Source organism: Boleophthalmus pectinirostris, unplaced genomic scaffold, assembly GCF_026225935.1.
Source record: "Boleophthalmus pectinirostris isolate CB_2022bp ecotype Guang Dong unplaced genomic scaffold, ASM2622593v1 HiC_scaffold_22, whole genome shotgun sequence".
Classification (NCBI taxonomy): Eukaryota; Metazoa; Chordata; class Actinopteri; order Gobiiformes; family Gobiidae; genus Boleophthalmus; species Boleophthalmus pectinirostris.
This window is the reverse complement of record NW_026571190.1, coordinates 14,090,601-14,115,195: the sequence shown is the minus strand read 5'-3', so window position 1 is coordinate 14,115,195 and position 24,595 is coordinate 14,090,601. Positions and strand designations below refer to the sequence as shown.

Genomic DNA, 24,595 nt, shown 5'->3' with positions numbered 1-24,595 from the left:
TACAATCACCACAACAAAGCCCTGTCTAACCCTTAAACTGAGCTGTAACACTAACCCAAATGTTGAATATGAAATGAACACATCCATGCATGTGGGAATACAGGCAACAAATTATTTTTAAAAAGTAATTTGAAATCTTGATTCAAATGGCACCAAAAGAAGTCTGTAGTGTTTTATTGGGATGCATGAAAATGCCATTGTAGTGAGACGTGCAAACATCTGTAGGCGAGGCAAAGCTATCAGACAACAACTCATGCACATACTAGCATGTTCAAAGTCCTTTAATGACCCCAACTCACCCCTCAGTTTATACCTTATAACAACAATACAATTCTCATCTACGAATAGACTGGCCTTTTTACTTCCAAGTTAATGTTTTTCAATTTCCCACCTGATTTTATTTTTGTTTTTATGCTTGTTTAACATCATCTTCTATGATTGTGGTTTTCAACGTTTTTTGAGCACGGCACACCTTTACTGTTAAAAATATGCATCAAACTAAAACTTAATCAAATGACAAAGGCCACAGGAATCCTCCTTCTGCCTGTACCAGGAAAAAGGTAAGTAGCCAGTATAAGAAACTACAGTTCAGAAGCATTCATGATGTGTATGGCCTGAGGGGATCATCTATTTTGAAGTTTCTTAGTTCTTGCCCTGAGACAGTGAAGCATTTCTCTCAAGGGCAGCAGTGGAACAGACCAGGGTGGGGATGTGGGGATGGTATACTGTATGTCTGTTATGATCTGCTGATCCCTCCTCACACAGCTCAAAGTCTCTGTGACGCACTCGGCCCTCGACTCCTGTCCTAGTCAGTCAGAACAAACTATAAAACTTGTTTTACCTGAGACATTGGTGACCTCTAGTGGTCACATCATAACAATAGATCAACATGTATTTATTTGCTTTCTTTTATTATGAATCTATTTATTTTCTTTTATATTCAAAATCTTAAATCCCTTAGATCTTGTTTTAAGGGGATGGTTCGGCTTTATGGAAAGAGTTTATGAACATGCACAGGTTTTATATTGTAATCATTATCTTGACCATTTCGTTATTGTAGTCTAGCTAGATCATATTTTGACAAACTTGGGTAACATACGTTTAAGGTTAAAACACTTAAATTAATGAATCGCGTTTTTTCCCCACCATATCAGAAAAATACATTCAGTCGGACAAACTGAACTGCCATAAAGTATTTGGAATTGATATTTTAATCAATACCGCCATCAAGTGGAATCTTTTTATATTACAGTTGTAGACGCCCAACGACTGACCATTTTACAACAGAACTCAATCTATATTGAACAACAGCCTCAACACAAAATTATAGATATCAGCTTACTCAAATAACTAAATACTTTTTGCAGCATATAGACTGACATAATGTATCATTTTTAAATAGGCAACACACACCAAAACACATTCAAATGGCTCGAAAATGTAATAGCCGAAATATGTATAAAAAACGAAAAAACAGTGCATTGCTAAAGCATACAATAACTCCACACGAGCCTGAATATCACATGCAAAAAGTTCAGAAAACATATGTATCAAAAGGTAAACCTTTTTTTCCACTCCAACAACGCGCTAAAATTTGGTCAGTTACGTAACTATTTGCGCATTTTAAATCAAGTGTCAAGAATCAGGAGCCATACAGACTTAAGCAGAAAGTAGACCCATGTCGAAGTTTATAATAATGTTCAAGTTTTAGCAAATTCAAAGTTTTTGCGTCTTTTGAAATGTATAGGGAAAGTGAAAGTAAGAGACGCACTTACTGTGAAAGTAAAAATAAGAGACGCTTTATTTTAAAAAGGGTGTTTTCCTCATGATCAGACTACAATAAAGTTACTAATCAAACAAATGCACAATGCCCACCCATTTCAAACAGGAGCTGACACAGCGTTCTTGACATATGTGACACCTTGACCCCTGCCCAACAACAAACAAGCGCTCAGCAGCCTATTAGAACTACTACTAACTACTTTGTTCTGTTGTAAATGACTGTTGTTTGAAATGCACGTACATACTATAGGTAGCCATACATTAAAATGGGTGTTTGCATAGTGATTTTGATTAAATATTTGTCTTACCATGTTGTAGAGTCGCATAAGTTCTCGTAAACAAAAAGGGTGGGGGTGGCTTAAATTTGAATGGCCAATCCCTGAAGTCTGATGCAGCTTGTGTAATATAATAATTACTGACTACTGTGATTTCAACAGCTGATGTTTCGTGTTCAAGAGCTACACTAGCAACGGTGCCCATGACAATTCCTCCAGTGTTTTGACTAAATACATAGGGGACTGTACAAAGTAATGAAGTATAACACTGCTAATGGTGTATATCAAATTGGCAGTATCACTTTTAACCTGATACTATCCTAAAATAATGTGATATTATTTCAAAATTACGCAGTGGTGGAAGGTAAATGAAGTAAAAATTGTAAAGTACTATATTCAAGTAAAAATGTTAGGTATCTGTACTTTACTTAAAAATATTTTAAAATTGATACTTTTTACTTTTTCTTCACAACATTTCAGAGAAGGCATCTGTACTTTCTATTTAGGCTGGCACCACCTAGTGCCTCCGCCCAATTTCATTTCTCTCCAACGACTAGGTCAGGAATCAGAATACACTAAATGATTTGCAAGAACCCAAGTTCTGGCACCAGCCAAGCAGCAAAGAGCCATACATTCCGTATTAGCAACAATTCCCGAGATTGAGGATTTAAAGCCGGAACAAAGAGAATGTTTGTTGAATTTTATCGGGGGAAAGACGTTATTGCCCTTCTTCCTACGGGATTTTGGAAAAGCTTAATATACCAGTTAGCCCTGTTAGCAGCGCATTACATATGTCATGACCAAATAGCAGCAACTGGTTAAATAAAAAGAGTACCCACCTACCGTCGAGCAAACGAATCCTGATACTGCGCTGTCAGACTGATTCCACAAATTTAAACCGGCTGATGAATCAGTTATGTACTTTCCACTCCACTACATTTTTGACTGAAAAGCTAATTAATTTTTATGATAGTTTGAGGCCTGTTGAAATGACTGAGAGCTTATTTTTAACACATTCACAGTCTGATAAAAACTAAATATACAAATAAAAACACAGGAAAAAAATGATCGATTTAGTTGTTTCTGTTGAACAAAATTCAACACAAATCTTTATCAAAATCACTATATTTGAAGCTTTATTAGATCTGAAAATCTGTGTGATTTTAAACAGGTACTTTAATACTTTTACCTGAGTAGATTTTTTCATGTGATACTTTTACTTGAGTATTTTGTTTGTTTGTTTCTTCCAGTATAGTCCTTATTGTCATATTAACAACCAGGCTGCTTACTGATTATTAAACATATAGGAAAAGTGTTATAGTGTCTGAAGTCAGGAGTCTGTTACGTGCCACTGGAGTGGACCCAAAAAAGGACTCAAAACAAGGACAAAATGCAAAAGTAACAAGGGTTTATTAACCAGGGAAGATAGGCGGTGGAGAGATGAGGAGCCAGCAGTCGGGATGCAGGAGTCTTCAATGGCGGGAACTAGGAGTACAAAAATGCAGGTAAGTATACAGAAAGAGGGAAAAATCAAAAACTGAGCCGACAGGAAACTCACCATCAGGTAGACGAAAACAATCTGGCAGAGTCTGGCAGGACAGCTGGGCCTTTGAAGCAGGCTTGAATGCAGATGGGATGCAGGTGCTCCCAGCAGACTCCGCCCACATCCACACACAGCAGAGACTCAGGTGACAGGGAGGGGCGTGACAGAGTCTAACCCACAACTTTCTTACTATGAGGAGAAGACAGGATAACCACTGTGCCATAGTAACACCTGTTGATTTTCTCTGTGTTTTATTAGAAGGGGACAATGGCAGCTTTACTTTCGGAGCAGAGACCTGGATCTGGAGTTTAGTGTTTTCATAGTTAAGTGCTTTATCACTCAAACTGAATTGCCCAAAACAAACCAGGCTTTCGCTTTAGCTCGCTTCATGGAATACCCCCCTGATTGATGATCAAACAAGACTAACTAGATCTGTCCTTTATCATTTGTCAAAGAGTATGCTACCGCCTTTACTTGCTGTGAAATGTTTCAGAATTGTTATGGTATTTGCTTGATAATTCATATCAGTTATCAACAGGCTCAGATCGTTGCAATATCAATATAGTTTCAAACAATAGTGCTTCTGTCCAATGTGAAACTAAATGAGCTTTCATAGAGGAAGGGTGACGGTACTAAAGGGCTAAGTGGATGTTGCTTTAGGGGCTACCACACAGTGTAGGGTCCACTGTTTTTTTATTTGAGACAAAACCTACACGATTAAACATGGAGTTACATCTCAAGTCTGTCCTCTTACTCACGGGTAAGTACAAATACTGCAATCATTTTTCATCTTCTTAATTTTGTTATGTTGTTGTTGATAAAAAATAATAATAATAAAAATGTCTTCAAACATGTATTCTTACGATGAGTGAGCTTGCCTCTCCACAGATGTGACCTTTAACTTGGCCTTGTAGCTCCTCTGGTTTGTCTTCAGGCCTAGATCATTTTATTGTCATGTAAAACATCATCTAAAAATAATGACCATGCGTCATCAGTATTGTGCAGCATGACAACACAGTTATTATTATTATTATATATTATATATTATTATTAATATTATTATTTCAAGTTCAAAGTTACTTTTTACCTTTTGTTCAGATGAGATGGGCACTTCCTGGGCTGAAATTATCCAAATGATTGTAGTGAGGGTGTTTTCTGTTTAAGAGAATATGCAGGGTTTGTGTGTGAAACGTGTGAATAAACCAAAACAAAACTGTATGTTTGTGATGAGGAAACAGAATTATAACATATCGATCGAATAGTATAATATGTGCCCTTTTGTCATGATTGTTCGATTATTTAGACTCCTAATTATTACATTTGAGCATTGCACCAACCTCTCTTCCCTCACATTTCTCTTTGCAGTGATCTCTTTGAGTTTTTCTGAAGTGAGAGTTAACCTAACAGCTGTTGTGGGATCATCTATAACATTTCCAGACCCAGTCAAGGAAAGAGGATTTTTTTCATTTGCTTCTGTTTACAATGAAGTCTTTGAGATTGAAGAAGACATTTACACAAACAGACTTCACTGGAACAGCAGCACTGGACGCTTCACTCTCTCAGATCTACTGAAAAGTGACTCTGGAGTTTACACCATCGATTCTAAAAAAGGAAATGTGTTTTATAAATATTATGAATTGAAAGTATATGTTAAGTATACATTATATTAAGTATTTAAGTATTTATAAATAATCATAATGCCGGAGTGCTGTTTACTCTGGCATTATCAATTTACTTATAATGTTTATAATGTAATTTCTTTGTGCCACTTCTGTGCTGCCTGACACAAGTGAGTGTGCATTTGTTCTTTGTCATTTTTGGTGATTTATTTGTTCTGTATAAGTCTATGTCTTTGTGTTTTTTGCAGAATTCTGTGTTTAGCTGCGTTTATGTGGCTTTGTAAATCATATAACTTTTACTAACCTTAAAGGTGGGCTGTCTGTCACCTGCTTGTCTCCATGGAGATATTACTGTTTTGCCCTGATTATCCCACAGTATGGAAATAAACTTGGTAACCACAATGTAGACAGGTTAGTGGTCAGATCTAGGGAGAAGGAAGCCTGTACATGCTGAGAATTCATGTGTTTTACGTTATTTTTTAAGATAGTAAGCAAATTTAACAAATGGTTAAAGCTCTACTGTGGAACTTTCCAAGCAAAGAAATAACATCCCTCCACTTTAGAAGTTACATAGTACATTTTTAATGTATATAATGTAAATGTTGTCTTTTGTGGATTGCAGGGATACTACACCTTTCCTGGACTGGGGTCTACAGTTGCAGTTATAGCTAATAACAGCACATTTACAGAAATGTTTATTAATGTGCATTGCCCCTGTTCAAATAAACTAATTAAAATAAAACAAAGTAGCACAATGAGCATCTCTGACTAAACCAGAAACAAACCACAATACACTTTAGTCAGACTGTTTTTCATAGATCAGATTAGTGAATAGGCAACTGATCATTTCCCATATTTTCTTAATGTGCTTGTGCCCTTGAGTAAGACTTGAGGCATGAGTGTGATTTGTGATTTGTTGGAGGAACACAGAACTGCTGTCCATTTCACACTAGGCCAGTGAAGTGTAATGGAGGTTAGTGACTAGTCAGTGCAGTGATGTAAAGGCCTGTTTTTCCCTCTTTTCAGATTAGTAAAGGTTGAGCACTTATAGTATGTCTTTTGTATTTCCAGAGCCACTGTCACTTCCTCTAGTGTCCCGTATGAACATGAGCGCTGACAGCTGCACTCTTCAGTGTTCAGTGAATCTCACAGAGCAGACCACACTGAGCTGGTTCAGAGGAGAGCAGCGTGTGGACAGCAGCAGCTCTTCAGTGCTGCCACTCACTGTCCAACTGCGGGAAAACACCTCAGAGCACAAATGTGTGGCTCAAAACCCCGCTGATGAGAAGATGGTTATGGTCAATATTCCTGCTGTTTGCACACACAAGACACAGTCTACTGGCAGAAGCTGTAAGATTTTTTTTTTTTACAACATTGGCTTTTGTACGATACAGAGAACAAATATGCAGTAACCTAGTGGTAAATACAGGGTGCCATTTTATGTTTCAACCCCAGAACCCATAAAGCACACCCAAAAGTGTTCATTTGAAATTTTATTATATTTTCTGCATCTCACTTTTTTTTTTTTTTTTTTGGTGTTATATTGAATTATATATTCTTACCCAGTTTTAATAAAAAGAATAGACCTGCATTTACAGATTATTTGCTTACAGATCATTGTGCATAGTATAATGTTGAAGTTGTTGAAGTTTGAAATGTTATGTTCTGTCCACAGATCGAGAGTGTTGGGTGCTCCTGATTCATCTGGCGGTCTTTGGACTTGGGCTGGCAATTTTCACTGCAGTGCTTCACATGAGGGCTGAAAGAAAGAGAAGGTCAACTGAGACAAGTGAACCAAATTAGCAAAATTAAACAGACACAAAAGAGAGAGGTGGCTGCCAACACATTTTTAACACAGACTGACACCCTTGGAAATGAGCTGCTGAAACATTTTTATTAAATCGGCAGATGCTACACTGCAATCTTTTTAACTATTTATGACTATTTAATTCCAGTTTACCTGTCTTATTATTAAATGACTCAACTTAACTGTATTTTAACTTTTTTACAGACATTATTCTTGGTTTCAAAGACATCAACATCAGTGCAGAAAAGTAGAAAATGGGAAATGTTATTTTGTAATTCACATATGCTCAAGATTCCAGATCTGTCTTCATTTACACGAAACAAAACAGGAAATATATTCTGATTGGTAAATCAAAAATCTCTCTTTTAATTGTTTACAATGAACTTCAAAATGTAAATGTTCAAATAATTCAAATGGGTGTTTGGGCTTATGGTGTTTGGGTGCTGGACTGAGACATTTCCTTTACTGTAGTTTTCTTCATGAAGTGTAGGCTTACTAAGTGACTGCAGCCAATTTTTCACATGATGACATTACATAATCTGCATAACCTTGATGTTAATATTAGACTATATATCAGCAATACTGGCCTACCTAATTCCAGTTTTATGAATGTGATAACATTGTGTATTGGCCCTGAAATATTTCCATTGCTCTTATGCACTAACCCATTAATACCCAGTTTTTCCTAAAGATTAAATTATGAATTCATGTACTATCTTTAATACTTTCAGGTTCAGTGGTATAGATCAAACTTTTTTTTTGTTTGCAGAATAACAAAAATTAAATAGATCGTACTAATTCAGAAATACTTCCAGACTGAACCGCTGTGACACTGTAACATTAAATATTTTGTTATGTTATGAACAGATAAATAAACAGATGGAAACCCACTTCTTCTTGACTACTTTATTTCCTTTTGGTTAATTCATTTGACATCTATAGAGCTTTATGCTTTCTTACATACACTTCATAGCATTATATTTCAGTTCTTTTATTTTTATTTATTTTTTTATGTTATTGCTTTGATTGGATTGGATTTCTTATTCATGTTTGAGCAAAATTTGTCTTGCCCCAGAACAGATATACTGTGTAAGCAACTCTTGAGGTCATTTTAAGTCTATTGTTTGAACAAGATCTGTTTTCACATTTTAAGACAGTTATTGAACGTCATTTCATAATTTTATGTGGGTTATGTTATGTAATTGTTGTGTAATTGTGAGTGAGTGAGTTTGTGAATGAATTTGAGTTTGTGAGTGAGTTTGTGAGTGAGTTCATGAGTTTGTTCGTGAGTGAGTTTGTGAATGAGTTTGTGAGTGAGTTTGTGAGTTTGAGTGAGTTTGTGAGTGAGTTTGTGAGTGAGTTTGTGAGTTTGTTTGTGAGAGTTTGTGAGTTTGTTCTTGAGTGAGTTTGTTCGTTCGTTCTTGAGTGAGTTCATGAGTTCGTTCGTGAGTTCGTTCATGAGTGAGTTCGTGACTGAGTTTGTGAGTTCCTTCGTTCGTGAGTTTGTGAGCGAGTTCGCTCGTGAGTTCGTGAGGGAGTGAGTGAGTTCATGAGTGAGTTCGTGAGTGAGTTCGTGAGTGAGTTCGTTAGTGAGTTCGTGAGTGAGTTCGTGAGTGAGTTCATGAGTGAGTGAGTTCGTGAGTGAGTGAGTTCGTGAGTGAGTGAGTTCGTGAGTGAGTTCATGAGTGAGTTCATGAGTGAGTTCATGAGTGAGTTCGTGAGTGAGTGAGTGAGTTCGTGAGTGAGTTCGTGAGTTCGTGAGTGAGTTTGTGAGTTCTGAGTGAGTTCGTTCGAGTGAGTTCGTTCGAGTGAGTGTTCGTTCGAGTTCGTTCAGTGAGTGAGTTCATGAGTGAGTTTCGTGAGTTGTGAGTTCCGTTCGTGAGTGAGTTTTCGAGTGAGTGAGTTCGTGAGTGAGTTTCAGTGAGTTCGTGAGTGAGTTCATGAGTGAGTGTTGAGTGAGTTCGTGAGTGAGTTTTGTTGAGTGAGTTCGTGAGTGAGTTTGTGAGTTCGTGTGAGTTCGTGAGTTCGTGAGTTCGTGAGTGAGTTTGTGAGTGAGTTCATTCATGAGTGAGTGAGTTTGTGAGTTTGTTTGTGAGTTTGTTCGTGAGTTCATTCATGAGTGAGTGAGTTTGTGAGTTTGTTTGTGAGTTTGTTCGTGAGTTCATTCATGAGTGAGTGAATTTGCTAGTGAGTTCATGAGTGAGTTTGTGAGTGAGTTCATGGAGTGAGTTCAGTGAGTTTGTGAGTGAGTGAGTTTTTGAGTGAGTGAGTGAGTCATGAGTGAGTTCGTGAGTGAGTTCGTGAGTGAGTTCATGAGTGAGTGACTATTCAAAGCGTAGGATGTGTCTACTGTTACATGTCCACAAGATGGTGCTGTAGTATTCTCTTTGATTGCTTCAAACGTGGCCTGGAACAAGAGAAGCATAACTCAAATGAAACTGTAAGTCTTATAATATTATTAACAATAATTAATAATAATTTATCATATACAAATAAAACGTAAATTATTAACATGTTCTTCCTCTCTCTCTCTCTGTGTCCTCTTTTCATTACACGTTTTGCCCACCCTTTTTAAATACCACAGGAGGATATAGTGCCATAAACGTTGAGTAAAGTAAATATAGAAGTGGAGACAGAGTGAATTAGTTTCCATGGTAAAATCTGATAAGTGTCTATTCAAACATAGCACTGTGCGCCTACCAACATTACCCACAGTTTTGCATTGTTAATCCAGGTTAGACATGTGTGTACCATCTCACATAAAAATAAAGCCCATAAAAAGTGCAAAACAAACCATGAAGGAGGTGCATTACATATTTGTTGATTGGATAAAAGTAGGGCATCAACAAAACTATTTTAATGGTCAACTAGTTAAATAATTTAGCATAAACATAACTTAGTCAAAGGATTATTGTATTTTTATTATATATTTTGAACCATATAAATGTTGAAATGTGCTGAGTGAAGGCCTTTAAATAGAGAATATTTATAATTATAGTGTGTTATTGATTTTCTTGTCAATTAATAATGTCACTGTCTCTGTTCTAAAAAAAAAAAAAAAGGTTTAGAATCTGTATTGTCCTGTTAGCAATTACAATTATCACAATACGATTCCAATTATTTATTTTTTTATATATAGTTGATTAATGTTTGCAGCCTTACTACAGCCAGTGGAAACATTAGTGATTCGATTATGTGAATTATATTAGTTGGTGAGGAGGAGGAGAGACTGGGGGGGCTGGTGGCTCTGCTGCTGCTGGAGATTATCTGAGGAGGATTATTTATGATAACTAAATAACAATAAAAACACATGTGACTGAATAAATGCAAGATAGATGTTAAAGGCCATATACTGTGGGACATTCCAGGCAAAGCAATTACATCTCCACCGAGACAAACAAGTGATGGACCTTCCACTAGAAAAGTTAAACAGTGCTCCTTTAAGCACCTTTGAAGTTTTATACCAGATATTTTCTCCAAGCTTTGACATTTACTTGCAAATAAATGCTACTTTTTGCCAGTCTTTATTTAAACAACTTAAAATTTCTTGCAGTGCCTTAAAAATATATTGCATTGATTGAGACATGTACATCCAGAGAGTGAAAAATTTGGGAAAAAATAAGATCTGCACTACGGTTCATTGGAGCTTTTAAAATTATTTAAATATCACCACAATGTGACGATTTTGGTGTTAATGTTCATTGAGTTGCCCTGCCCTAATGTGCCTCACCCGAGTCTCATCTGTTTGTCAGTTCATTTGTCATTATTAGGGTCATGTCTGTTTGGATTTTTGTGTTTGGTGATTTTTTGTTATATGAAACAACTTCTGAAATGCAGTCCTGTTACCTCCCTTTGACTCACTGTGCAGATCTTTTTATTCTTGCATTTTGTGTCTTAAAAGCACAAAATAAAAAAAATATATATACATTTTAAAAATCTGGATCATAAAGGAGAGGAGAATAACCAGATAATAGAAAGATGAGCTGCAGTTGTGCTGAAGATCAAGAACTTGATGAACTTTCTTGTCCGGACTTGCCCATCAACAAGCTAGGCTTGTTCTGCACCAACGATCTGCAACCACCACATGGCAATTTATTTGAAATAGCATCACCTGCCTAAGAATTTGAATCATACTCACAAACATATGGTCAATAATGAACATAAAAGTTAGAAATTCAGTGCACCCGAACAAATGAGAAAAACAAGGCAAGAACAATAATGTCACAAATTATTGCATCATAGAGTTCTGAAAGTAATTGATAAGTTTTGTTTTCCAGATTAGGTTTTTTTTCCAGCTCCACAAAGGTGCTTTCCCTCTTATCTAAACCGACACAACTGTCCTCTCAAACAAAGGAGGAAGTTACTGGCTGCTTCAGACTGATGCTAGGGAAACAAGTCAATGAAGTAAGTAATTTGTAAGTGTTGATGTTAAAGTTCAACCATTTGTTTTGTTTTATTTTTTTCTTTGTCAAGCCATTTTAGTTCTGGTGATCCAGTATCTTGACCACATTCAAATAAGAAAATATCCTGGTTCATTCCAAACTTGAACGTGGTTTTGTTAGTATGTGCATTCAGGAGGAAGAGGAGGAGGAAAGGTCTTGTTGTACAGTGCATGGGCCTAAACTTGTTCTGTCTTTATATCTGGGATTTATTCAGTCTTGCATTACAGTCCAGGGTTTTTCTGCTGCTGTAATATGTCTTGGTTTATTGCAACTCCTACATTATTTAAAGGTTCACTAGATAATTTTACTGTTTTTGCTTTGGCTGGTATATTGCAAACTGGTCATAAGCAGATGATGCAACTAGGCCAAGTTACAGGTCAGATCTGTGGAGAGGTGACCCTGCCTAGTGTTTGTTTGTTTGTTTGTTTGTTTAAGTATTTTAAGCTATAAAAGAACAATAAATGCTATATTAAATTGCATATTGTGGAACATTCCAAACAAAACAGAAACGTCATGATGAAATAAGCAGGTAGGGCCACTTCAGAAAACGTATGAGCACCTTTAAGTCCTGTTAAGTCTTTAAGTCTTAAGTTTTTTGTTTGTTTTGTTGTTATTATTATTCAGTAACACTCACACTGCATGTAGCCTACAAGGTTCATTTCAAGTGATGTGCATGTGAAAGTTGTGAGTGAAACCTGACTCTGTTTTCTGTATGTGGGCAGTAAGTGTTTTCCACCGCTCATGATGCGAATATAAAACCACTTCCACTGAGCAAACTGCAGCCTGACGCTTTACGCTTCACGCTCCACTTTGACCTTTGATGCAGGATCATACTGGGTGATGAGAAGCAGACAAATGTTCATCAAAAACACTTAACACCTAAACTCCACTCAAAACCACATTTCAAATAGATATCCACAATATCCGGCTTAGCGTTTTAATATTAAAACAGATTGCTACATTACTCGCATCAGCCCCGTTCCCCGAGTTTCTTTCCATAGGATGAACATGAAGGCAGCAGGAAGGGAGGAGCAAAAGGAAGGGAAGTAAACAAAATTCCAATTTCCCTAAAACTTTAGACTGTGGTAATACCGTTATGGAAACTGTTCCGATAATAGTGACAAAATAAAAGTGTCTCCACGTCTGATGTACATGTTGGTTTGGTTACGTGTCTGAGGAAACAGGACAGACGCGATAAACTGACGACAAGTCGCGAAGGGGGAGACGTAGTCCTGTTTTATATGTTTTATAGGCTATAGTTTATTCCATCCAAATAAGACTGTTCTGGGGAAAACGTGGGAAATGCAACAAATTATAAAGTGCAGTGTGAAATTTAATATATGATGTTAAACGTCTTATTTAAACAGTGTACATGTAGGTCTAGTACTTCCCCAACAACATCTTCTACATGGACTAAGAAGGCAGGGCGTAGTTATCCCCACAGACGGTACTGTACGTAGTCAGATGAGAGGTCTGAGAAGCATGTCGTCTTTGTCCGCCCTGAAATGGATTTATATTTGACATCAGTTCTGTTAGTTTTTGGTGAGTTATATCCATTTACGCACTTGGATTTCGAAATGTATGTAACCCATGCCTATAAAACGAGATTATATAGCGTCACTTTTGTAATATCTGTCTTCACTTTAAGCCTAGCGTGAGTGCGTAGATGTGAGGCTTTGTTGAAATCAACATTCATGGCTCTAAGCATTTCTTCATCTTATACAAACGGCTATTCCATCGTAGAAATTCCAGCTAGGACATCACTGAACCCTCAGACACACCTTAAAAAACTCACTTTGTGGAAATTATATTTGTAGGCCACATCTGAAATTCATTTGGCTATAAAAAATATTTGCTCAACCAACATCTCACCTTATGATCTACTTTTGTAAATGTGTATTTTCAAATATTTTTAACCCCTAAATGTCTGACTTTCTGTCATGAAAGTCAATGCATTCCATATTCCAAAACTCACAAAAAGTGAAATATCTTCCATATGTTTTGATGCAAACTGGTTTCATTTTAAGAATCTGATGTATGTAAAAGTTTATCAGGTTTAATTTTGGCACTGAATTATCACTAGTATATTTTGGTAGTGGTAAGGTCTGTGTGTTAATGCCTTTTTTTTTTTTTTTTTTTTTTTTTTTTTTTGCTATTTCTTTTTTCAGTGTTTTTAATTTGTTTAATCAAGCTCTCACCTAATGACGCAATCTGGATTATTTAATTTTATTTTACTGCTGGTTATTAAATCCTGGTGTATGTGGAAGGTTAGCAGCAGTAATTGTGTATCTTGAACTAACTGAGTCAAACACGTTGTGGGAGCTTTGTACAAAAGTATTCCCATTGGAACCCATTCAAATCACTTTTTTGATATTCTAATGCATGCACTTTCACTTTCTTTACATCATTTGGACTTTAAATTAATGTTCTGAGGTACTTTTTGCTGGATATTTAGAGCAAAATCCTACTTTTCCCAAAATTGCTTAATAATTCAAAATGTATACCAATGATATTCACTGCAAAAACACATAAGCTGTTAAATAGCCTGAATAAAAGCCTAGTTGATGGAGAGAGGACCACATGCATATTTTACTCTAATACCTCATCATAGCCAATGTTTGTATTCAGTACTTTTGCACTTAAAGTAACAGAACAGTAATAATAATAGTAGTAAACAATAGTAATAGCAGTATTTTGGTGTTATTACTATTAGTATTATTGTCTTTGATTGATAACATGACCTAACAAGTGTTGTGTATGTTTTTATTACAGTGTTGGTCCAATGTGAAGCTGAAGTGAGAGTTAACCTAACAGCTGTTGTGGGATCATCTATAACATTTCCAGACCCAGTGAAGGAGAGAGGATTTTTTTCATTTGGATCAAAGACCATTGCTTTTGTTTACAATGGAGTCTTTGAGATTGAAGAAGGCATTTACACAAACAGACTTCACTGGAACAGCAGCACTGGACGCTTCACTCTCTCAGATCTACAGAAAAATGATTCTGGAGTTTACACCATTGACTCTAAAAAAGGAAATGTGTTTAAATATTATGAACTCAAACTTTATAGTGAGTAAACATTTTAACATATTTTAATTATTATTACAGCAGGAAACTCCTCTTTGAATCACCATGGAGTGCGGAAGCAAATTGTATTATGGCAGTCACTAAGTTCATCCGCTTATTTGTTGGTAGACAAACGGATAATAAGACAATAGCTGGAAACAAAAGCACGTCTGAAAATCTCATGAAGTCATTTACACGTGAATTCTACAGAAGTTGATAGGTTCAGACCTGACCATAATCTAGATTGTACCAGTTAAGACTTGTATGAACCCAGAGTCTGCAATGCTTTAAATTGGAAATGAGAATGTTTTTGCCTTGGCTCAGTTTTACTTTCATTATTTCTGTATGAGCCAAATCCAAGCAAACAGGGATGTACACATTATAGGGATGTACACATTGGCTTAAGAACTGTAGACCGGTTGAACTGCAAATATTTGTCTGTGTAAACCCTCAGGCGTCCAGGTAGAATCCACAGCAAGAGTCAGATTCAATTTGATCAGAACTGAAGAAGCTGCTTGGATGTGCTGCAAAACATCTTCACTAAAATGTTTTGCCCAGTTGACAGAATTTAATCTTTCTTTTGCTAAGTAAATATTTATGAAGAGGTTTTACTAAGTGACACTATGTTGTTTTATATTCAATTATCACCATGACCTGGTCTTGTAAGTCAAGTTTTTTTGTATAATTTTGAATGTTTTGGGTGAAGCCTATGAATTTGAAGCATGTAGAGCCAGTTTCCTGTTTGACACAAAGAGGGTCCAAAATGGTTCAGTCACAGCCTTGAAATGTAGATATAATTTCCTCTCAAACATCCTTGTGTCGTTCAAATAAACTAGACAACATTTTTTACTTTTGATTAATAGTGTTTAGTGCTGCGCTAGTTGATCCAGCAGAATCACTGGTGTTTCTCAGTCCTCTGTGTTATTTCAATCTTTTTTACATACCATGATAATTATGATACTAATGATCAATGCATTTCTCTAAATGGTTAATCCACCTGTCAACTGTGGAATTTAGAGACAGTTACAGAACATAATAATAATAATAATAATAATAATAATAATAATAATGTCTTTGCTTTGGAAAAGCGTGTAATTTGCTGGTCAGTGATTACCAGTCCTACAAAAAAAACTGTCTCAAAGCCAAACCAATTTTGCTTGACAAAAATCAGGTATTGCCACTTTAAGCTTTTGTTTTGATATGGACAGACCACTGACTGGCTGATCGTTGTTCAGGCGTTTAAAGTATTGGGGTAGCATGTATTCTTGGCTGATCGGGCTAACCCAAAAGGCCAATTTCAATTAAAACCTCTAAATGAATGTTGTTTATTGCATCTTTAAATTATTAATTCTTTTACATTTTCAGAGCCATTGCCACTTCCAGTTGTGTCCCGTGTGAATGTGAGCTCTGACAGCTGCACTCTTCAGTGTTCAGTGAATCTCACAGAGCAGACCACACTGAGCTGGTTCAGAGGAGAGCAGCGTGTGTCCAGCAGCAGCTCTGCAGTGCTGCTCCTCACTGTGCAACTGCAGGATAACACCTCAGAGTACAAATGTGTGGCTCAAAACCCCGCTGATGAGAAGACTGTTATAGTTAATATCACCAAAAAATGTCAATTTGTGGAGTCACAATCAAATGAGGAATAAGGGAAATTGTAAGATTTTAAATATTAAACACAAAACAAAACAGTAATTGCTTATAAATAATGTTGCCTCTTTCTTTTGTCTTGTTTTGCTAGCTGCTGCCATTATCATTCCCATTGTCCTTACTGCACTCATCATCCTGTGTTTTGTGATCGTTGTTATCAAGAAGAAGTGCACTCAAAAGGGATCAACATCATCACAAATACAAGGCAGGTATTTCTAATTTACTTTTACATTTGACTAAAGACTAAAGTGAAGAGAGCGTGTGAGAACGCTCATTTCAGATCGTGTCAAACCACATGTAGGACAGATGCACGTTTTACATGAGACTGTGGTCAGAGAGGTTTCTGTTCCTGGACAAAAGCGTGACAGGAAACTTAACCACGTTAAAAAATATCCTCAAATACAGCGACCAGTGTCTTTTGTCTTGGTTATATGAGATGTCAATGGTGGGAAACATGCAAAAAAATTTAGATTTTCTTTGAACCAGATCACAAGGTTTGTTGAGTCATCTGAACAAACTTCATGTGAGAAGTCAATCGATCAATAGGAGGAATCAATGAGTAAAAGTGTTGTTTGCGCATAAAGCTGAGTTAAACAAAGAAGCTGATTACAGCATCACTAAAAACAGCAAATTACCAAAGGACTAAAATCACAACTACATTTTTGTCTCCATATCTTCTTGTCTATGTAATTTTACTTGTGTGTATCTTTTATTATCAAAGCACACCACCTGGAAATTAAACTGCATATGACATGTTAGACTACTTATTTCACTAAAACATAGTTATATTTAAGATTTTATTTTTAAAAGATCAAAATCTTTTTTCTACTTTGGTGAAGTTTATTATTTTTACTCTTGGTTTAACACGGGCAGAAGATGTGACATACATAGAGGGCAAACTTCTGTATTAAAATACTTTTACTCTCCATTATTTTTTTGGAGACGTAACTGATATAAAATTATGATAAATATTTACAAGAGGCACTATCCCATCAAACCAAGCAATAATTGTTAACATGAAACCTTGTCATAAGCATTTTAAGCATAGTCATTTCGTTGTTCACTATAAAGATTGCCTGGACGGGAATGTTGTGATGTTAGCGGAAAGTTGCATGCTGGTTGTTTATTTTACTCATAAGAAAGTACTGCAAATTAATATGAGATTTAATATCACAACCCCAGAGACAAGGTTTGTAAGGTGGCCCTGAAGACTTTAGGTTTGTTTAATCCTCACCTGTATTGTCGGTGGGAGCAGGTGGATGCAGCCAAAGGAGGGAGGAAAGACTCAAATTAGCTTGGGCACTCCATGAGCATGAGAATAGCAAGATAGCCTCAGAATCACACAGTGTTCCAGTGACAGTGAATGCATTCTCCTGTCTCAAAGCATAGAATCCAGAGCTCACTATAGTGAGCTATAGTTTACACACACTTGATTTGTGGTGAATATGACTTTAAGTTCATCAATATTCTTTAATTTTCATGTTCTCTGTATCATATAACACCATGGGTAATTTTTGTCTGATTTTAAGCGTCTGTGTCTGTGTGTCAGTCTGTTGTCAGCGCATGTGTTTGACAGCACTGCTTTTCCCATCATGCCTTTTGGCTTTGTCCATGAAGGTGAGTGAAGGCAAGTGCAGTTGCTTTTTTCTGTCTTTATCACCTTGCTGTCTGTGTCTTAAACACACACATAAACATGCCATCCATCCATCCATTTTCGTCAGCTTATCCAGGGCCGGGTCACGGGGGCAGCAGCCTAAGCAGGGACTCCCAGACTTCCCTCACCCCAGACACGTCCTCCAGCTCCTCCGGGGGAATCCCGAGGCGTTCCCAGGCCAGCCGAGAGACATAGTCCCTCCAGCGTGTCCTGGGTCTTCCCCGGGGCCTCCTCCCGGTGGGACATGCCGGGAACACCTCCCGAGGGAGGCGCCCAGGAGGCATCCGGAACAGATGCCCGAGCCTACTCAAGTGGCTCCTCTCGACGTGGAGGAGCAGCGGGTCTACTCCGAGATCCTCCCGTGTGACTGAGCTCCTCACCCTATCTCTAAGCGCCCAGCCCCAACTCATTTCGAGCGCTTGTATCCACGATCTCATCCTTTCGGTCACTACCCAGAGCTCATGACCATAGGTGAGAGTAGGAACGAAGACTGACCGGTAAATCGAGAGCTTCGCCTTTTGGCTCAGCTCCCGCTTCACCGATACAGCGACTGCATCACTGCCGAAGCTGCACCGATCCGCCTGTCAATCTCACGTTCCGTCCTCCCCTCACTCGTGAACAAGACCCCGAAGATGTCTATAGTGAGGTGACATTCCATGTCCCCAGAGCTAGTCTCCATGTCCGGAGAGCCGGTTGACCAGGCCCCCACCGTCGACTGCTGCCCAGATCTCTCTGCACCGGCCCCATATGGATCCTCCCGCAGGTGGTGGGCCCACGTGAGGACGGCCCCACGTCACTCCTTTGGGGTGAGCTCGGCCGGGCCCCATGAGGGAAGGCCCGGCCACCAGGCGCTCTCTGGCGAGCACCCACCCCAGGCCTGGTTCCAGGGTGGGGCCCTGGTGACGCCAATCCGGACGACGTAACTGGCCTCGTTGTCATACAGGGCTTCTGAACCGTTCTTCGTCTGACCCGTCCCCCCGGACCTGTTTGCCTTGGGTGACCCTACCAGGGGCATGAAGCCCGTGACAACATAGCTCCCAGGATCATTCGGGCACTCAAACCCCTCCACCACGATAAGGTGACGGTTCAAGGAGGGGATAAACATGCCTACTTTGAATATTAGTCTGACCCATGATTATGTAAAAGACTAAACAAGTAGAAGGACTAGATGAAAGGGAGTCAGATAACAGGAAGAGACTGCATAGGTGGAGTTATTCTACATTTAGCAGTACAAATAACTCCTGTTAAATAGCTAAACAGCATTATTTACCTGAATTTAACTTTTCTTTTTCCATTATGCTACCCAGATACCTGGCACCTGCTCATTGTAACATGGGCAGCTATTTCAGTAGTCTGGGGATTTCATGCGTTCATTGTGTTGTATGTAAACGGAGAATAAGGGCGCTGCTACGAATAGATAACACTCCTTTGTTGCTGGGTTTAGAGGGACTTTCCATGAGAATGTTTTAGTGGCTCTGGTGGGTGAACAGTTAAATTGTTGCGAGTTTATGGTTTGAATCCCCTTCTCTACTGTAATGTTAATACAGTACGAAGGCAAATTCAGATTCAAGGAAAATTATTACATTAAATAAACTTAAATTCAATTAAAGTCAATTCCTTTATTGTCATTGTCTTCTAAAATAACAAAATTATGTTAAAGCATCATACAGACTGCATAGTATTTTAAAAGTGCATAATAGTGTAAAGCACCCCCCATGACAAATGACAACCACCACGTAAACATTACACCCACTATGTAAACATTAGCATACAGTAGTAGTAATATATCAGTGCAGCAGCAAAGGGGCATATCAACAGATCACAACAAAAGAACCAAAAGAACTGGGACATCAAGGACAGGGGAGCATCCAGTCAGATGTTTTTTTTAAATGTCCTGTTGCAGCAATGCAAAAGTTCACAGTTATTGTACAGGATGGATATGGTTTACTCACCATAGGAGAGGAGAGAATGGGGCAGGGCACTGTTCAGCAGCCTCACTGCCTGAGGGTACAGACTGTGGGCCAGTCTAGATATTCTGGCACATATGGACCTGTACCTTCCTCTTGAGGGCAAAAGGTGGAACAGGTGGTGGGCAGGATGGTGTTGGTCACGCAGGATGTTATGCACTCTCTTCTGACAGCAGGTGGTATAGATAATATTAATCTCTGGAAGAGTGGTCCCAATGATTTTCCCCGGTTTTTACCAGCCACTGCAGTGCCTGCTGATCAGCCTTAGTGCAGCTGGAGAACCACACTAGGAATCCATATGTCAACACACTGCTGATGGCACAGTTGTAAAAGTTCACCATCAGCTGTTTTGAGATACTCAGTTGGCTCAGGTAGTAGAGTCATTGCTGGGCCTTTCCTACCGCTGAGGCAGTGTTAATGCCCCAGGCCAGGTCCTCAGTCAGTTACCCCCAAGAATCTAAAATGTGTCACTCTTTTTACCACCTTGTTGTCAGTAGGGAGTGAAGGGTGATTGTATTGTCCTTTGCGGAAATCCACAATAATCTCCTTCGTCTTCTTTGCATTCAGTACCAGATTGTTACTAACACACCATGATGCTAGATGTTACACCTCAGTCCTGTAATTCGTCCCACTGTTGCTGTTAATGAGTCCGAGCACTATGGTGTCGTTGGCAACAATGAATCTGGAAGGAAAAGAGGCAGAGCAATCATGGGTGAACAGAGTATAGAGCAGAGGGCTGAGCACGTATCCCACACAAACACACACAAACACAAACACACACCTTCATCATCGTCATTAACCTGAGAACGCGCGGACCACGTTTCCTTCCGTAATTACCAAGACTAAAACCGGGACTAACACAGTCCAGGACTAAACCAGGACTAAACCAGGTCTTAACCAGGACTAAACCAGGACTAACACCAGGACTAAAACCAGGATTAACCCATTCCAGGACTAAACTAGGACTAAAGTAGGACTAAAGCAGGTCTAAACCAGGACTAAAACAAGGACTAAAACCAGTGATCTCATATATAAAACATTTCTCTATCAATAATATTTTTAATATGGTTAAGGAAAGACTGGAATTTTTATTGTCTTTAAGTAGACAAAATTTATGTTCAGATTTCCTAGTCTTTGCTACTTTACAGCAAACAGTTTCTTATTCATGGAGACTTGGGCTCAACAGCCAATTTGGAGAGATTTGTTAAACAATAAATGACTTTGTAAAGTCACTTTTTTTGTTCTATATCAGTCTTTTGATCTGCCACAATAATGTAATAATGAATTTAAATGAAAATACCTCAAACTTGAAGGCTTTTCTCAGCAATTTTTAGGTGAGATTAAAAAGAGATTAATTAAATTAATTCATTACAGATCATAATTAATTAATCTCTCAATTTTTTTAATCGCATAACAGCACTAATTCTAACAATGTTCTATCATCATTAGTTACTCAAAGTTGCATTATGATTAATTCATGTATGTTTGAGTCTTCTGTATTGTCCTGCATTTGAAGCTTGGGTGCTCATAAAATGCACTTTTTTACATACTCCCTATCTCCATGTGCTGCCCTGTTCTTACTAGCATTTATGTAAAACTGTCAGACTCACTGTCATACGTGTTGGGTTAAAAATGCTGCTTTTGTTGCATGTAAAAGAGAATTTACATGTAAATGAGAATCAGCCTACAGCTTTTTCTGTGATGCATTCAGTTATAGGGCTACAATATGGCAATAAAAATCCAATGGTGAGATATTAAGGGAACTGTGATCAAGCTACAGGAAATTTTGATATGAGTTATATTAAAGAGGGAGTATTATGCAAAGTCCACTTTTTGGAACTTCCTACAATATTCCCTCCTCAAACACAGACGTAACATGGTGATCTAAATATGTCATGTGTGTCAAGTAATGCCCCATAGAAGTGTAATACTATTTAATTCTTTGGAATATCGCCCAGCCTTATTTGAATAATGTTGACCCACCACAAATATTCAACCTTACTGCAAACATGTTTTTAGTTGACACAAAAAATAGAGACTGTTGACAAAATAACACAAAATAAACTGCCACCCTTAAAGAGCAAGAACAGCTTTCTCAGATATAGTTAAATATACAAAAATGATGATATAGTGATACAGAAGCCTGAGGAAATTAGACTTTGTTACAAAATGAAAGTTACACAATACTTCTGTATTTCTATAGTTATTCAGAGAAAGACAGAAAGAGAAAGAGATACTTTATTGATCCCAAGGGAAACATTTACTCTGTGCTTTTTCACACCTCAGTGGTATTGGTGACGTAGTTGGTCCCAGCCCTTTAGAGATCTTTGTGTTTCAGAGTACTTGAGGTGACAGTAGCGGTCCTGGGTTTGATTATGATTTTATTTTAATAGTCATTAGTTACAATTACTCTTATTAATTGTTTGCAGTTCTATACCTCAGTACGCATAATACTGTTAAAGCAGGTTTACGGTCAAAATGAGACCAGTGTGCTATTTGCATTTAATTATGGAGTGTTTAATAGTCTGAAGTGCACTATTAGCATGCTTGTTAGCTTTACAGTGATGTCAAAACTCCACTCTCGTCTCTGAAAGTTGTGAAATGTACTTATAAACTAATAGTGGTAAATAATTAGGATGCCCGGAATGTGTTAGGAAACTGAAGAATCATTTTGAACTGCTGCAAACACCTTTAACATCTCTCTGTTGGATGGATATTTTATCAGTGGGGACCTAAACTCTGTGATTTTTCTGCTCATCAGTAAATAGTTGAGTCATTTCCAGTCTCTCTCATTGTTGGTGTGGTTCCTGTCTATAGAAATGAATACAAGTTGCTTTATTACTCAGTCTAACATGTTTATGACCAAGTTAGTATCTCTGTCATTCTGCCCATGTTATTTGACTCATGCCTGTGTGAATGTTTCAATAACATCAATAACAGCATGTATAACATACTGTATTTCCTCTAGCTACTAACCTACTAATGCACTAACCAACTTTCTATTTTCACAGATTCAGTCGTATACGCTCAAATTAACCACTGCAAAAAGAGACAATGCCAATGATATTCAGGTTGGTTCAATGGCACACTTTAAGGTTAATGATTCTATGCATCGTTTATTATTATCTATCATTATTACTAGTATTTTTTATAGCTTTATTTTGTTAGGTAGTTAGATTTATTTATTTGTTTACAATGCACATGAACATCTGTGTTAAATAAAGAGGGGGGTCTAATACATACAAATTAGTACAACACAAGGAAATGCTAAAAATAAGCCCCTGTTTTTGGCTAATGACCACTACTAATGAGCACTGATTACTCTATGTCAGTGCTTCACAATACGGAGGAGTATTGTGGAGCACTGACATAGAGGGTATTTTGTAAATAATTAAAATACCCATTCTGTCACATATTCAAGCTATAAAATGGCTAAGTATAGAACTATCTGAAGGTTATGTTTACATTGGCACAAACTCACATTAAAACTGGGACAAGATTAGAACTGAATAAGCTCTAGAACAGGACCAAAACTGTCTACAGCAGGTCTAAGCCAAGCTGAAATTAGTTTGAATGCACAAAGTTGAATGTACTGTTCTTTATTTACAAATCTACACCACATCTGTATTCAGACCCACTTAAGGTAGTGTAGCTAGATTGATGCTTGCCAAACTATCGGATGTAGAAATTGGAGGTGTGAAATCTGCTGGCCAATGTGGTGTCAGTGGTTTTTGTATTTCTGGGTCCTGTTTGTACTTGTTTTTATATTGAGCAAGCACTTATAAGGGTTAATGCTGCATGCTACATTACCTAACAGGAAAATACACCTACAGTATAAATAGCTAAACAAATGGACAACAGCAACAGACGTTGCTATCCCTACTGGACGCTCATGCAAAGTTTTGTGCGAGTAAAGGAAACAACGAAGCTGTGTAAGTGCAGGAAGTGAAAGCACTATGAACCACAATGTTAAAATAGACTTTTCAAACTGTATAACAACTATCTATAAACATTTTGTACTTGTTGGCAACTGTCAATTTATCTATTATCTATAAATTGTAATAAAGAAAATGATAAGGGGAGCTATGTCATGCTTGTAATATGGTTAAACCTGCACTAGACCATGGATATATGGATATATTGAATGGATGTATTGAATTATATAGTATGGTATTGTTCCTAAATCTAATTGTCTCTTTTTTTTGTTTTGTTTCGTTTTGTTTTACAGGGTGTTAACTCATCTCCTCCATCAGGACTCTCAGCCCATTCAAATCTAACCACAGTATATGACCAAGTAAATCTTACCCGGATGACTCCCACTTACTCCAACTGCGAACAGGAAATCACATGAGAGTACATCTGATTCCAGAGAAATCAAAGTGTATGTGGGCATTTCCCAATTAGATTCAGTCATTTCTGTGTCTTCTTAGAAAAGTGTTTTGACTGCCGTAGATGTCTTGACTTCCACCCAGAAATCATTATCAGTCTTAATGTCATCTGAGGAGCTAGACTTTATATGATTCTAAGGGGAGGTGTCCAAATATTACTTCAGTTACTGTGGATTTGCATACTGTAGATGTAGTTTGTTTAAAGCTAACATGTGTAATTAGATTGGCCAACCCAGACCATTTTATTCTTAAGGCCATTCAGACCGTTTTTCAGAGTTTATTGCGAGTCTAGGGCGTCCTGCATGTGTCTTCAGGCATCTGGTCAGGTGCAACACTCTGGACAGAATGAGGCGTCCAGGGCGTTTTTAGTGAACTGCCACAGTCTGAACTAGACCTTTAAACCAC

At 37.7% G+C, this 24,595-nt stretch overlaps 1 protein-coding gene across 3 annotated transcripts in view; it reads left to right on the top strand.

Moving 5' to 3' along the window:
- Positions 1 to 24,441, top strand: part of LOC110164353 (uncharacterized) — an 84,605-nt gene extending 60,164 nt beyond the window's left edge. The window contains exons 4-6 of one of the 3 annotated variants that reach the window (XM_055158256.1): positions 16,273 to 16,390; positions 22,814 to 22,873; positions 24,031 to 24,441. In XM_055158256.1, coding sequence (XP_055014231.1) covers positions 16,273 to 16,390; positions 22,814 to 22,838 — 143 coding nt within the window. In that variant the 3' untranslated portion in view covers positions 22,839 to 22,873; positions 24,031 to 24,441. The other 2 variants (XM_055158255.1, XM_055158254.1) reach the window with 2 other exon arrangements.
- The last annotated feature ends 154 nt before the right edge of the window (positions 24,442 to 24,595 follow it).